Below are 16,493 nucleotides of genomic sequence, written 5' to 3'. Positions count from 1 at the left end.
TAGGAAAGCTAAGAAGGTCTGCAAAAAGCACATGACAAATATAAGCTAGGCTTTTGTGGTTTACAGATATCCCCCTAAAATTGCTTTTAATCTATAGTGGTCCAAGCTCATGGAGCACACTGTTCATAATAAAATTTTTAGCAAAATGTCTTTCTACAAAATGGAATCTCTTCCCCAAGTCATTTATAATATGAGTTAAATGAAGTATGATCATTTCATTGAACAAATATCCAAAATCTACTACTGGCCATTTCTTAAATGGACCTTAAACAAGGAAGAGAAGTAAATAATTTCTTCACAATGTGCTCTAAGTACAATATCTAGAAATTAGCTACCTTACCCTGTCACTCTTTATAAATAATGCCAGCTATTTATAATGTTATCTAAAGCTTCAAACACAAACTTTTGACTTCAGAATTCTTTGTATATATGCTAAATATATTTCTTCCTCAAGGTTTACAAGTCAGCTAGAAAAACCTGAAAGAGTAAATGGTACCATTGACATCTGCAGGATCCTAGGGAATCAGCCTTAAACCTATTGTACATGTCTGTTTTCTTATTCAATTTGCATAACAGTCCTGGAAGATGGCAACACAGGTGTCTTAGATTCATTTTTCTATGTATTAATTGTTTAATTAGAGGATAATTTCTTAATAATGTGCTGGTTTCTGCTGTACAACAATGCAAATAAATCATAATTTTATATATGTGTGTGTATATATATCCAGGAGAAGGCAATGGCAGCCCACTCCAGTACTTTTGCCAGGAAAATCCCATAGGCGGAGGAGTCCTAAGTTGCTAAGAGTCAGACACAACTGAGTGACTTCACTTTCACTTTTCACTTTCATGCATTGGAGAAGGAAATGGCAACCCACCCCAGTGTTCTTGCTTGGAGAATCCCAGGGATGGGGGAGCCTGGTGGGCTGCCGTCTCTGGGGTTGCACAGAGTCGTTCACGACTGAAGTGACTTAGCATATATATATCCACTCTCTTTTGAGCCTCCCTCTCTCCTCCCATCCCACCCCTCTAGGTCGTCACAAGACGCCAGGCTGTACTCCCCATTTTTCAAATGTTGTTGTTCAGTCGCTAGGTTATTTTCTGTTCTTTGTGACCCCGTGAACTGCAGCACACCAGGCCTCCCTATCCTTCACCATCTCCTGGAGTTTGCTCAAACTCATGTCCATTGAGTCGGTGATGCCATCCAACCATCTCATCCTCTGTCGTCCCTTTTTCCTCCTGCCCTCAATCTTTCCCAGCATCAGGATCTTTTCTTTATGCATCAGGTGGCCAAAGTACTGAAGTTTCAGCTTCGGCATCAGTCCTTCCAATGAATATTCAGGGTGGATTTGCTTTTTCATTTTTCACACGGGGATGTTCAAATTAAGGGATACTTGTGGGATTTGCTGGAGGTTACACTGTCCTGTTGTTATTCTAAAGAATGCTATACAAGTCCTGGCTCTGAACGTGCTTGCTTTCTATCCACCCACCCACCTCCCCTCATAGAACCATGCTAAAGTTATGTCTCTTGTGAAAGCATTTAATTGATTCTTCTCTGTAAAATCTTAAGTCTCCAGTGTAAAATCTTAAGCAGAGAAACAAAAGCTGTTTGCCTATTAAGTCTGCTTTATCTCAGTTCAAGAGCTTCCCTATGGCTCAGCTGGTAAAGAATCTGCCTGCAATGTGGGAGACCTGGGAGGAAGGGTTGACGTATATATATCTAGTGAATTAAAAAATAACTTTCTTATTATGAAAAATTTCAAAGTAAAGGGAAAAATATATGAAGCCCTAATCTTGTTTAATCCATAATCCTACCTATCCCTCACCTCCCACTTACTGGATTACTTCTAAGCAAACCTCAGGTATATCATTTTATATGTAAGTATTTCAGTATGTTTCTCCTTTGGAAAAACATAACACAATATAATTATCACACTTTAAAATATTGATAATAACTTCTCAGTATCATTAAATATTTAGTCAGTGTTTCACATTTTCCTTACTGTCTCAACTGTCTTTAACAGTTGGTTTATTCACAACAGAATCCAAACAAGGTCCATATATTGCATATATTATGTCTCTTTTTTAAGCATTTATTATATCTCTTAAGCCTGTTAATCTTTAACTTCTCTCTCCCTCTCTTTTTTTTTGTCTCTTGGAATTGATTAATTAAACAAACCAGGTAATTTGCTCTATAATGTTTTCCACATTCTGCATTTTACTAAGGTTTCAGAGGCAGTTGTTTTAATCTATTCAACAGATAGAAGTTTTTATCTTTCAAACTTGGCTCTGTATGTGTACGTGAGTGTATGTGTACCTAAAATTTTTGCTTTGAGATTTTTCTCTTCTTAGTTTCAATTTGTCTTTCCTGATAGAATAATACTAAAATATTAATTTTCGCTACAAAGGCTATCCACGGTTTCCTATCCCAGGAAATTTTGAATTCTTGGATGACAGACAACACAGAATATTTAAACTGCCTCTGAGCAATCAGTTATATTCTTGAGATCTATCTCCTAGCAGACATAGCCCTCTGAATCACGGAAATATAGTCCGCTGGTGATAAACAGCAGCAAACAAGATACTGCCCTCAGATTCGCGTTGGCAACACAGACCAAAAGATGAATCCTTTTCAAATACCTCTAGAATAACACTCACACTGTTTGTAGGATAGCTATTTGCTTGACACTGTTTTTGTTAAAAAGTAAGTAAAGGTCTATTTTGTCCCTCCCCTCTCCAATCACTCCAACTAGGATTATTGGCTCTCTCTTCTGTTCAAGAAACTGGTGGGCAACAAAGTGTTAATGGCAAGTGTGAAAGGTCCAGACAGAAGCAAACTTCGAGTATATCTTCATTGCACAAACACCAAACAGTAAGTGTGTAACACACCCTTTACCAATCAACAAGTTTTAATAAGTAAACACACAACTTCCTACTCTAACACCCTGCTGTCTTCTATCTATACAGTGGATCTAAGGTGTCTCGTTGTTCTTTATTTTTTTTCATTCTCATAGTAATATGGTGCCAGAGTCTAGCTTAAAAAAAAAAAGGTTAAATGTAGGCATTTACAGTCCAGCAAAGATTTGTACAATGATATAACATAATACATAATAAAAATATATTCTGAATTTAAATAAAGAATAGTACAAATGTAAGTACATAAAACAGATTGCATATGCATGATTAATCAATTGAATGACTATGAATATAAATATGAATTCATATGAGTGAATAATTATGTGACTATACTTATCATTTTGAATCATATCTGATTAATTTAATAAAGAAGAAAAATTAAAAGGTGACTGATAACAACTCTCATGTTTTCAGAAGTTTTAACCCAGTTTCTGGGATTGAGAGGCAATAGAGATTTTTATAGTACAATACTCTGGCTTTAGGTAGCAAAAAATATTTCTAAGTTTGAGATTTTTCTCTTCTTAGTTTCAGTTTGTCTTTCCTGATAGAATAATACTAAAATATTAATTTTAGCTACAAAGGCTATCCACAGTTTCCTATTTCACTGAGTGGGAGCTCTGTTTCTGGTGAGTGGCCCCATTAGAAATGGTGGGGAATGATTTAGGTGGATAAACTCTGTAAAATGTCGGTAGATTTAACTTTCTTATTTGTGTTGGTCTTTTCATAAGGTTAGAAAAAGTCTTGGTTTATATGGTTTGTAATATGAATTCATATGAGCCCACAAAATTTCCCTTTTACCATTTAACTTTCCTAAGTTATGAGCTGACTGACTTCCTCACAAGTCAGTCTGGCAAAGCAGCAAAGATCGCAAAGTTTTGAAGTCCAGAAAATGGTTGTGTAAAGAGCAATATTTTTATCATGTTTTCAAAACAGGACCACATCAGCAGTCTGATATTATCATAACTGGAAGATGCAAAGAGGGCGCAGCATCACTATAAATACGAAATACATTTAGTATTATCCGTGATTATACTGTCACCAACTACTTAATTGCTTAAATTAAATAAACACTTTTATTGAGTTCATGTATTTGCTTTTAGCCCAAGGTATAAAGAAGGAGATTTAACTCTCTATGCCTTAAACCTCCATAATGTCACCAAGCACTTGGAGTTACCACATGACTTATTTAACAAGCAAGTGGATAAATACCTCATAAAACCTTCAGGACCCGATGGCTTACTTTCTAAGTGAGTAATTTTCTTGGTTCATTTCAAACTTTCACCCGAAGTGAATTTTATTGGTCTTTGTCAGAATACTGGGTGTTGACAGGGAGCAAAAGAAAAAAATCAACTATTCCAAGTTCTAACAATTCTTAATGTTCAGGAAGTTATATGTGAATACACACTAATACAGGTGTAACTCATTTGGTGAATCAAAGCAGAAGGATGGGAAGACAAATGACAGTTATCTTACAGAAATGTTTTCATTTCAAAACAACCTGCTGTATATCAGGATCCACTCAATGCATTGAGATTATCTGCTCCAAAAAAATAATCCTTGGTAATACAGTCACTAAAGCAAAAATACCTGTATGTAATTGCTATATAAAGGCATAGAAGTTGGTATAAATTATCATGTGTCATGGATGTGATTCTCTTACAATATCAGAATAGTTTTTTATTCGTTAAAGTGAAGAAAAAGAGTGGTCAGAAATGTGCCTTTTAGGTGAATTATTTAAAGTTGGTTCTTAAACATTTTACTTTTAAAAGCCCATGATTGAATATGTCTTTAAAAGCTTATAGGCAACAGAACACCCAAGGGACTTCCCCGGTGGTCCAATGGTTAGCACTCCATGCTCCCATCGCAGGGCGCCTGGGTTTAATTCCCAGTCAGGCAACTAGATCCTATATGCTGCAACTAAGAGTTTGCATGCAGAACAAAGACTGAAGATCCTGCATGTGCAAATAGGGCACAGCCAAATAAATAAATACTTTTATAAAACCAGAATACCCAAGATTTCTGTCCAATGTGTGTTGGAAGGAGCTCTTTTCTTCATGGCTGTTCTCACACCATGTGTGTGTGGTCAGTTGCTCAGTTGTGTCTGACTCTTTGCCACTCCATGGGCTCTGGCCCGCCAAGATCTTCTGTCCATGGGATTATCTCGGCAAGAGTACTGGAGTGGGTTGCCAGTTCCTCTTCTAGTGGATCTCCCATCTCTGCAAATGCTCTACGAGTGATGTTTTCAGTGACAGCATCAGAACCTGAAAAAGTGCCATAAACATGCTTTCTCCAAAGTCCTATCCGCATAGACAAACATTATTAACACTGGGTACCATTCCATGATTTTTTTTCCTGTCCTTTATTTTACTATATATAACTGTAATCATACAACTTCTAATACGAGAAATTGAAGGAGAACCCACAAGTTTTCCCAAGTATCTTTCCATTTATAGTCTTTGTAGACATTTTAATGGGTTGCACGTTTTATAAAATACCATGGCTTGCTTACTCATTTTCCTACTGTTTCCTCCCATACTTTTTTCCCCTGTTATAAATAATGTATATTTGAATAACAGATACTTCTCTCTTTGGGGATTTTGACACTTTTTAAAGTTCTTAGCATATTTGTGTCTGAGGCCGAGGAGGGAAAAACTTCTCTGAAGTAGCTGAATAATAGTTGTAGAGTTAGATGTATCTTAAGAGGGACTTCACCGGTGGTCCAGTGGTTGAGACTCCGTGCTCCCGATGCAGGTGTCACAGGATCGATCCCTGGTTGGGGAACTAAGATCCTGAGTGACCAGCAAAAAGCAAAGTCTTCGAGATCATTTTCGTCTAGCCTTAATGGGTATCTAGGGCCGTCCAGCCCTGTTTATTTCCTCTCTGTTGGATCTCACAGCCTCTGCTGGTGACTGCTCTCTGTGGCAAGAGAAGGTGCCTTTGGGTCTTTCATCTGCTGCTCTTAGTTCTATTCTCTGGAGCAGAGGATGGAATCTGCACTTCATGCCTGTGGACAAGTGGGTTTAGAGGATTTTTTTTTTTTTTTCTCTTTCTGGTAAGGGAGAGTAGCATATACTCTGTGTTCATTTTTATTTTCAATTAGGTGTCAATGTTGTAAAAATTGACAAGTATTAAAATATCTGGATTTCTAGCTTTCCTTTGAAAATAGGTGCTCTGGCAACTCTGGGGTGTTTTCCCAATTCGATGGAAATGAACTGGAGTTCATTTTAGACAACTCATCCAGCTCTCTGTTCCCCTCAGTCCCTATGTGACCCTGCTGTCATAGGCCTGTCCTACTGCTGGTACATGTCACTACCAGACCCCGAGCATTTGAGTTTGCTACTCTTAATCTGATGACTATATATTACTTATATTTTTCTCTCCTTAAAATGTTGCAAAAGTATCCCAGATATGTTTAATGAATGCACAGTTTGCACATATGCTCATGCTAACGACCTCAGGGTCTGGTAAAAAAGCATAGAGAAGAATCACTGAAAAAACTGGGCATATTGAGCCTGGAGAGATCAGATCAGATCAGATCAGATCAGTCGCTCAGTCTTGTCCGACTCTTTGCGACCCCTTGAATCGCAGCATGCCAGGCCTCCCTGTCCATCATCAACTCCCGGAGTCCACCGAGACTCACGTCCATCGAGTCAGTGATGCCATCCAGCCATCTCATCCTCTGTCGTCCCCTTCTCCTCCTGCCCCCAATCCCTCCCAGCATCAGAGTCTTTTCCAATGAGTCAACTCTTTGCATGAGGTGGCCAAAGTACTGGAGTTTCAGCTTCAGCATCATTCCTTCCAAAGAAATCCCAGGGCTGATCTCCTTCAGAATGGACTGGTTGGATCTCCTGTGGCAAGAGAAGGTGCCTTTGGGCCTTTTGTCTGCTGCTCTTAGTTTTATTCTCTGGAGCAGAGGATGGAATCTGCACTTCATGCCTGCGGACAAGTGGGTTTAGAGGATTTCACCAGTTTTCCAAGTATAAAGCATGAAATATATAATGATTACCTTTAAAAAGTTAGTTTCCACTTAAATAACTTGTATAGTGCCCATAGAAGGTCCTGTATCATAAGCATTTAATAAATATTTGAACTGAATATATGTTAACAAAAAGCAGTATTTTATAGTTATCTCAGATGAATTTTGCCCACCTTCTCCAATTCTACCAAATCTGTTGCTTGCTAATTCCTTCCAGCTCTATTTGGTCTGAAACTTGACAAGCATGTCTTCTATTTCTTGTTACCATATTACTAACTTAGAAATAGAAAATAAGATACTACCTTCAAATAAAACCCTACCCTTATTGGCCAGCCCAATGAGGAAATATTCCACATGCTTTAAGCTAACACTCAGTATACAGATAACACCCTAAAGGGTGTTATCTGTATACTGAGTGAATAAAGCTAAAGCTATATTCATAGCTGATTAAACAGTGTAGACAGGTAGATTAGATATTATCTTGCCCATGTTTCATCATCTTAACCCAGAGCAGCATTAATTTACAGTGATTAGACTTACCTTTAAACACTGTGACCTCTCCCAAAGACTTTCTGACTTTTTTTGCACCCCTGTCACAGTCCTCAATCTCTTGCAGAAGAGCTCTAACTATCACCGTTTAGAGATGTTGTCAAGACCTATTTTTGTTTGCGGTTTCCTGATGGTGGTTGTGGCGTTTCCTTCTCCACCCCTTGCAGGAAGTGCTGTGATATAGGTGCTGAGACAAAGCTTGGGTTCATGTGAGTTGAGTGTAACTGCAATGCAGGCTTGTTAACCTTCAGCACAATTATGGTTATCTTATTACATCTTTAGGTACAGAGCCCACAACTGGGCATTTAAGCAAGGAATGCTGCTGCTAAGTCGCTTCAGTCATGTCCGACTCTGTGCGACCCCATAGACGGCAGCCCACCAGGCTCCCCTGTCCCTGAGATTCTCCAGGCAAGAACACTGGAGTGGGTTGCCATTTCCTTCTCCAGTGCATGAAAGTGAAAAGTGAAAGTGAAGTCGCTCAGTCGTGTCCAACTCTTAGCGACCCCATGGACTACAGCCTACCAGGCTCCTCTGCCCATGGAATTTTCCAGGCAAGAGTACTGGAGTGGGGTTCCATTGCCTTCTCCAAAGCAAGGAATAATGGAAACTAATTTCTCTGCTGACTGATACTTAGTAAGGATAGAGTGTGAGAGCTCTTTAAAAATGAAAACTTTATAACAATGCTAAACTGGAAACAAGTGTCTAACACTAGACAGTTCAGTAAATAAACTAATATGCTCGTACAATGGAATCTTGTGCAGTCATTAAAATGCTGCAGTGGATGAATGTTTAATGGTGTGAGCAAGCAGATGTTAGGATATGTTAAGGGGAAAGAATTGAGTTTTAAGAGACTATATACTGTATGCTCATTTTTGTCCATATGAAAATATGTATGTTCATACATACATGAAAAAGAGATGAAGAAATATACATCAAAATCTTAAAAATGGTCATGAGATAGTTTGCTTCTGTTATATTTATCTGCATAATAAGGATGATGATAGATAATACTTTTACATGCTTACTATGTACAAGGCACTGTTATAAGTGTTCTACATATAAGATATATATTACATGTATGACATAAACTCTGGCATTAATCTAAATTTTCAACAGTATAAAACTTTTTCTTTATAAAAATTTCATAACATAAAAACCATTTACGAAAAAGATGAAAGAGATAAAAATATCATTTAGAATTATGGAAGTAACTATCAATAAAACGAAAAGTAGACTAAAGCTTTTCTTCCTAAGCTCTTACTTATATAAGATTTGTTGCCCTAAGAATATATTTCTATGTTTAGTTGCTTTAGTCGTGTCCGACTTTTTGTGACCTCATAGATTGTAGCTCACCAGGCCCCACTGTGCATGGGGATTCTCCAGGCAAGAACACTGGAGTGGATTGCCATGCCCTCCTCCAGGGGATCTTCCCAACCCAAGGATGGAATATTGCATCCCTGGGTTGCAATTTCCCACACTGCAGGCAGATTCTTTACCGTCTGAGCCACCAGGAAAGCCCAAGAGTATATTAATTTGATTTCAATACTAATAAATATACATAACACTTGTCCTTGATTTTTTTCTATTTTTAACTCAGTTTTTAATTTAAATATTAATAGTGAGATGCAAAGAAAACATAATGATTTTTTTAAATCCGTGGTTTAGCTAAAGAAAATCATTTTTCTTCACCACAGCAATATATATTCTACAAAAGTAGCTTAACAGCTTAAGAAAATGAATACATACCTCCTGGGAGAAGGGGAGTAAGAGGGTTTATGGACATAGTTACAAGTGGGAAATTGACGGTCATTTTGTATGTTAAATTCGTACAACTCATATTCCATCTTTTATATTTGCTTCATATCTAAATGTTTACAATTACTTACCATTCCCCCCAAAAATGCCACAAATCCAGAAGTATGTCATCTTCATCCTTTTTACACCTCCGTCATCTTGCCTAGTATGGATTGTATGTGCTTCATTTTCTGTAAGGGGCCGGATAGTAAATATTTGGTGGCTTTGCAGACCATATGGTTTCTGTCACAACTGTTCAGCTCTACCAGTGTAGCTTAAAGGTCCTCTCGGTCAAATACCTACCTGACATTGTGTTCAAATACAAGTTACATAATATAAACTGCCACAGAAAAAAAATTGGGGCCTTAAAAAGTTCTCAGGACTTTTATAGAGTAGATGGAAGAAGTACAGCTTGGCTAACCTGGACGCATCTTTCCCCTTTGCAGATCTGTCCAGCTCAATGACCAAATTCTGAAGATGGTGGATGAACAAACCCTGCCAGCTTTGACAGAAAAACCTCTCCACCCAGGAAGTTCACTGGGCATGCCACCTTTCTCATACGGATTTTTTGTGATAAGAAATGCCAAAGTTGCTGCTTGTATCTGAAAATGAAAGACATGTACTAGCCTGGAGATTGAATTTTTGAGTGTATTGATAAGAGGAAAGCAAAATTCAAACTATCGGAAGGCGAGCAGATGTATTACAGACCCAACGGGTGGGCGATTTCGAGTCCCTGGGAGACTCTCAGTATGAGATTTAGCACAGAATTTTGTTCTAAGTGGACCCCTGCTAATAATAAGCCAATGCCAAACACCATGGTTATATTTTTGCATGTAGTATTTTAAGGTTATTAAAAATGTACATAATATAATACAGCCAGGAGGCAAGTATGTGAAGGATATATTATTAGTTTCATGAAAGTATTGAGTTGTTTTTATTTAAAATAAAACAGTTGCTAGAAAACTGTCAGAGTCTTCCCTCATATGCTATCTCTACAGGCTGCTATAGAAAAAGTTTACTATCACAAGCTCCAAATCGTCTATGAAAGAGCGACAATCTCTTTGCATCTTAACAGAGAGCTGAGTTCAGTTGCTGTTTCTCTTCCCTCTGTTCTGTCTTTGTCAGTAATACCATGTGAGAAGACAGATGGCTAGAGGTGATAGCATTTTAAAAAAAGATTAATGACAGTTTAGAGGGAAGGGATTATATACACTTCAAATGAAATAAAAAATGACTGCAAACGAAATTGATTTACCAGGAGGAGAAAATTCAACTCCGTACATTACAAGCATCTGTTCATGTTTATCTCTGTTAGTGACGCAGTTGTGTCCAACTCTTTGAGACCCTGTGGACTGTAGCCCACCAGGCTCCTCTGTCCATGGAATTCTCCAGGCAAGAATACTGGAGTGGTTGCCATTCCCTTCTCCAGAGGATCTTCCTGACCCAGGGATCGAACCCAGGTCTCTCTCATTGCAGGCATATTCTCTACTGTCTAAGCCACCAGAGAAGCCCCATGTTTACCTTTAATTTACCTTAAATTCTTGTTTTAGTTGGTTGCAAGTAACAGAAAACCCTGATTCCAGTGGCTTGAACCACCAGACATTCATAATCCCACATAATGAGAAGTTCAAGTTGGGTGAGCTCCACTGCTGAAAACGTCACCAAAGAAACAGGTTGCTTGTATCTCTCTGCTCTGTCACCAGCTTCATTCTCAAGCTGGAGGCACGATGTCTATAGCTATTCCATGGGCCCATTCAGACCTGGCAGTAGCCAGAGAAAGATGAGCCATTTTTTCTGTCTTCTTCATAGACTTTTGAACTTCTCAGAGGTTCTCTCAGCAAACCTCTCGTCCTGTCTCCTTGTATCATATTGGCCAGGAGAGGGTTGCATAGCCATTGTCTCCAACTGCCAACATCAGTGAGATTCTTCCAATTGTCTCCTAATAATCTTTTGCAATGGAGAGGGTGTTGAGAAGTCTATGACACTGACCACTGCAGCTCCCTGCTTTTATCAGTAACAAAATGTATTATTTTCTCCTGTGTCTTAATTCTAAGAAATATAATTATATTTATGCCAGCTATGAATATTGTCTCATTTAAGTACATTTATAAGGAGCTAAAGCTGGTATCTAAAGTTTGGAAGCTTTAATATCCTTAAATTTTATATGTCAGTGGTTTTATATTTTCACATTTGAAATAAAGTAATTTTTGTAACCTAACATTACAGTGATTATTCTTTTAATAAAGCGTAAGCCTACATCCCTTGTTTTCTTCACTTCTTTGTTTACACCCTGACCTTTGTCCTTTCAGCCTTCCCTACACCAAGAGTTGACCTTGAAGAAAAGAGACCATCAGGCACAAACATAATTTCCTCCCTCATCATGGAGATCAGATCATGATCAAAGTTCAATCCAGTCTATTTTTCTTCTCCCTGTCCCCTCTGCCACTTAATAAATTCAAGGCCCAATTTTTCACTGGTATTGTTATAATCTCCTAATTGGTCTCTTTGACTTTGCTTAAAATTCTTAAAAATTTTAATTGGCTTAAATTGGCTTAAAATGTGCTTAAAAATTAAAATGGCTCTCCATTCCCTTAGCAGATAGGTCCTTCCACAACAGCACCTGCTGTTTTCTTTGGCCTCAATTCCTGTTGCTTACCCCATGTCTGTTCTCCCACCCATACGCTGGTTGAATGATCTGGACAAACAGCCTCTTCCACCTTCTGCTTCTGTACCTTTAGTGCTGGTCCTTCTGCTCTCCATCTGGACTCTTCTAACCGTCCTCTCTATGCGGCAAACTTTTATGTTTATTAAGACCCAAGGTCTTCCCTGGTGGTCAAGTGTCTAAGACTCCAAGCTCCCAATGCAGAGGGCCCAGGTTCGATCCCTGGTCAGGGAACTAGATCCCACACGCTGCAACTAAAGACCCCACGTGCGTGCTAAGTTGCTTGAGTTGTTCACGTCCACCTCTGTGCGACCCCATGGACTGTAGCCCACCAGGCTCCTCTGTCCATGGATTTCCCAGGCAAGAATACTGGAGTGGGCTGCCATTCCGTCCTCCAGGGGATCTTCCCCACCCAGGGATTGAACCCGAGTCTTTCACGTCTCCTGCATCGGCAGGCGGATTCTTTACCACTAGTGCCACCTGGGAAGCCCCAAAGATCCCACACGTCACAGCAAAGATGGACGATCCTCCAAGCTGCAGCCAACACCTGGAACAGCCAAATAAATAAATAGTAAAAAAAGAGAAAAGACCCAGCTCAAACAGCAGTTGCAATGCCTCCCCCATCATCTGAGTGGCTTTAGTCATATTTCTTTGCTCCTATAGCAGTTTAGACATTTATTTTTGTACAGTTGAGGATAGTCCACTAGTTTTTAAATTAGTTCTTAGGTTACTTTATTAAATGCAACTTACATGTTCATTTACATTCCCATAGACCTTTCAAAGGACACTAACAAGGCTAGTTTACCTGAAACTGCAGCACAACAAACTTAATAAGGCAAATCTGCATAGTTAACATAATATTTCTAAACATCCCTTAAAAAATTTAAAACACATACAAAAAAATTCTTATACATCTAAAAAAAATCACACAGAAATTTAGTAGATCAAGTTCCCTAAGCATTTAAACACCTTAAAAACAACATTAATCACAAAACCTGTATAAACACAATTTGTACAAAAATGTCATGCCAAAGTTACAAATTTACTATCCTAGCCAGAGTTAACAGAATTCCCAGTTCAGGGCCTCTATACCAAGTATGGTAACAGTTAGCATTTGATTAGAGAATCTAGAAACAGGATATGGAACCACTAGTGTGTTGGGTTCAACCCCTTCCTATGCTTAGGTAGCAGATGCTGGGGTCATCTAAAGCAAAGTCTGAGATACTTGGGATTCAGTAGTTTATTTGGGATCTCAGGAAGCAGGCATGAGAGATCAGGGAGCGTGAGATGGAGGAAAAGGAAAAGCCAGTATTGCGGTTTGTTGTTGAATTTGCTGCAATAGGCAACAAGCGTTCAGTTCCACCAGTACCATGAGAAACACGGATGCCTTTCATAATTTTTCTCTTATTACTCTCATGTTTCTTAGCAGCTATCATTTCATACTCACTTTATTGTCAATTATAATTTTCACAAAGAACATCTGCTTCACATAAAATAGTTTTAAGGCCAAACTGAAAGTGGTGAGGAACTCTCTTCAGACAGGAGCCGAGGGAAAGACATACAAAGAAAGTGTGGAAACAGGAAAGAAGAAATTTTCTGGCTATCATTTGAAACTTAGTTTGGCTATTTGTGACTGGTTATCCTTAGTATTTTGATCGCCTAACCCTGAGGCAGTTACCAACTAAAGTGACTGAGCAGGTATGCATTTAGACCACCACAGCACAGAATCACATCAGTCTAATAACCTCCTTGTTTAATTAATTTAATAGAACACATGGAGGAGGATGGTTGTGTGATCAGGAGGTACTCTCTGGCAATGCTGACCCTTGGCCTAAACATCATACTTGTCCCCCAGACACCCTATGAAGACCCACATCCTCAAAGAGTACCCTTATCCTAGGGTCAGTGCATCCTCAGAAGCTCTCTATTGTCCTCCACTGAATCAGGGTTGCAAGAACGCCTGCCCCTCTGCAGCAGATCCCAACTGGCAAAATATTGTAACGTTTATAACTGGGGGAGGATAGGTAGGAAAAGTCCACCTTGGATGGCTAGACCTCATCCCCAGAGGCAGGCCTATGACCCTTTGCCTGAAGTGCTTATCTGTCTCAGTCTGTTTGTTTTGGCTGCAAATGAATGGCAGTCTCTAGGTTACTCAATATCATTGCCCTCCTGTTATGTGTCCTTAACAGTGAGCTCATCTGTTTCCAGCTACTGAAAGAGTAAGTTACAAAGCCAGCTGGAACAAGTACGCTTCAGCATGCTACTTCTCTCTCGTCCTTGGAGCATATCTTTTATTTTCACAGAAAATGTCCTAAGCTGAATCTAGTGACCTGATTGCAAACACTTGCCTGTTTGTTTCTTTAAGGAAGGAAGAAGTTTATGCAGGTTAAGTTTCTATTAGGACTAGAATGGCTATACCTTTAAGTCCCCCTCTGACTTCTATATACATATTCATGTATATATAACATTTATATATGGAACACATATTTACAAATATTTATATAATATTGTCATATAAGAAAAAGATTTGATCTTTGCCCCCAGTTCTTGGCACAAAGTTCCTGAAACCCTTAGAATTTCCTGAGTGGTAAGAGTGTCTTATCTCATTCGTAAGGAACCCCCTTTGAGCACAGCAGAATTTATACTAAAGAGGGGACTTTTAGAAGTGACCGTGTTAATCGCTCAGTTGTATCTGACTCTATGTGACCCTATGGAGTGTATGTAGCCAGGCTCCTCTGTCCATGGAATTCTCCAGGCAAGAATACTGGAGTGGGACGTCCTGCAGGATGGAGGCTAGCAGCAAGAAGAATCAACCACCTGTTAGTGAGTTGGAAACTTTACTCCCACTCAGACCTCCAGAGGGGGCAGAAGGACAAAAGACTGAGTTCAGTCATCAACGGTCAGTGATTTTGTCAATCATGCCTATATAATGAGGCCTCCATAAAACCCCAAAAGAACAGGGTTCAAGGGCTTCAGGGTTGGGAACACATGGTGGTGATGGGAGAGTGGTATCTGTCTAGAGAGAGTGGAAGCTCTGTGCTTGCCCTATTCATCTCTTCTATCTGGCTGTTTCATAGTTATGCTCTTTTATTAAAAAAAAAAGCAAAACTGATCATTGGTAAGTGAAATGTTTTCCTAAGTTCTCTGAGTCACTCTAGTAAATTAATCTGGGTCTTGGGAACCTCCAATTTATAGCCAGTATGACAATGGCAAATGCATGCATCCTCAGTCATGTCTGACTCTTTGCAACCCCATGGACTGCAACCCACCAGGTTGGATTCTTTTACCAGGTGGATTCTTTTACTACTGTGCCACCTGGGAGCAAAATTTATCACCCCAAAATATGTCTCTTTGGCGTGAGGATTACTGTAGACTGGTTGTTTTTTTAAAAAAACAAATAGATCAGGAAGAGCTTTTACCTCCTTCCCTCTCCAACTTCCTACAAACTGGAGAAAGAGGATGTGTTCCAGGAAGGGAGTTATCACCACAGATAAGTACAGTACAATGTGAGCTAGGTTTGGTAGACAGGGAGGAACCTAGAAAAATCTGTTTGTTAAAATTCTCTGGGGAATTCCCTGGCAGTCAAGGGGTTAGGACTTCAGCTTCCACTGCAGAGGCCACAGGTTCAATCCCTGGCCAGGAAACTAAGATCCCACAAGCCATGCAGCATGACCAAAATAAAATAAAATAAATAAAACTTCATTTAAAAAACATTTGATAAAAAAATAAAATTCTGTGTCCTATTATTTCTATATTGCCCAGCAAATATTTGTTTACCAAACATTTGCTCTTTTTGTTCTCTCTGTGAAATATCTTTCTCTTTGAAGTCCCAGACCCCTATCCCCTTCTCTTTAATCCAGGAGATCATCTATACCTCATTTTACCTGACTGTCTCTGGGGGCCCTCATGTTAGGATTCCTCCTACAAATGTAGTTAAATTTTACTTTCTCTTATTAATCTGTCTCATGTCAATTAAGTCTGAGACTAGTCAAAAGAACCTAGAGAGGCAAACTTTTTTCCTCCCAACAAGGATAGCTCAGAAGCACAGGTAACAATCTAGACTTTTGATGGGCTTCGCTGGTGGCTCAGAAGGTAAAGAATCCACCTGCACTGAAGGAGACCTGTGTTCGATACCTGGGTTTGAAATATCCCCTGGAGAAGGAAATGGCAACCTGCTCCAGTATTCTTGCCTAGAAAATTTCATGGAAGGAGGAGCCTGGTGGGCTACAGTCCATGGGGTCCCAAAGAGTCAGACACAACTGAGCCACTTTCACTGAAAGGGGACTATCAACAGTCTTATAGGACTCAGCCTAAAACCTGTGGGAGCTGATGCAAACTCCAGCTAGATAGCACCAGAATTGAGTAAAATTTCAGGACACTTGGGTGTTGCAGAAGTGTTTGATGTGTGGAAAATCCACACGTCTGGTGTCACAAGTCATACAGTGCTGTAGTTGAGAATAAACAGGTACAGGAGAATGTATTTTTTCCTTTACAAATATAGAATACAATTTCCCAGTGCCTGGATCCTGCTGTCTACAATTAAGCAGAGTGTTCAGTATGGAAGCCCTTCCACATTCATTATGTTTCTTCTTTCCCATA

The 16,493-nt window shown here is 39.2% G+C and overlaps 1 protein-coding gene and 1 long non-coding RNA gene across 3 annotated transcripts in view; one reads left to right on the top strand and one right to left on the bottom strand.

Annotated features, from left to right (window-relative positions):
• The window catches only part of HPSE (heparanase), a 52,087-nt gene extending 40,242 nt beyond the window's left edge, over positions 1–11,845 (top strand). Inside the window, exons 10-12 of the mRNA XM_070372625.1 lie at positions 2,751–2,869; positions 4,014–4,160; positions 9,679–11,845. Of these exons, the coding sequence (XP_070228726.1) occupies positions 2,751–2,869; positions 4,014–4,160; positions 9,679–9,838 (426 nt within the window). The 3' untranslated portion in view covers positions 9,839–11,845. The remainder of the gene's footprint in view (positions 1–2,750; positions 2,870–4,013; positions 4,161–9,678) is intronic.
• On the bottom strand, positions 5,254–12,354 carry LOC138988238 (uncharacterized). Of its 2 annotated transcripts, none has more exons than XR_011464540.1 (3): positions 11,889–12,354; positions 9,325–9,423; positions 5,254–6,849 (listed from the first exon to the last, which is right to left on the bottom strand). It is a non-coding gene; the product is annotated as an uncharacterized lncRNA (long non-coding RNA). The 2 variants fall into 2 exon arrangements; XR_011464539.1 differs by having other exon boundaries at positions 11,965–12,354.
• Positions 12,355–16,493: the final 4,139 nt, after the last annotated feature.

The sequence above is a fragment of the Bos mutus genome, chromosome 6 (genome assembly GCF_027580195.1).
Source record: "Bos mutus isolate GX-2022 chromosome 6, NWIPB_WYAK_1.1, whole genome shotgun sequence".
Taxonomy (NCBI): domain Eukaryota; kingdom Metazoa; phylum Chordata; class Mammalia; order Artiodactyla; family Bovidae; genus Bos; species Bos mutus.
Note: the sequence above shows the minus strand (reverse complement) of the source record. Positions and strands in the feature narration are given on the sequence as shown.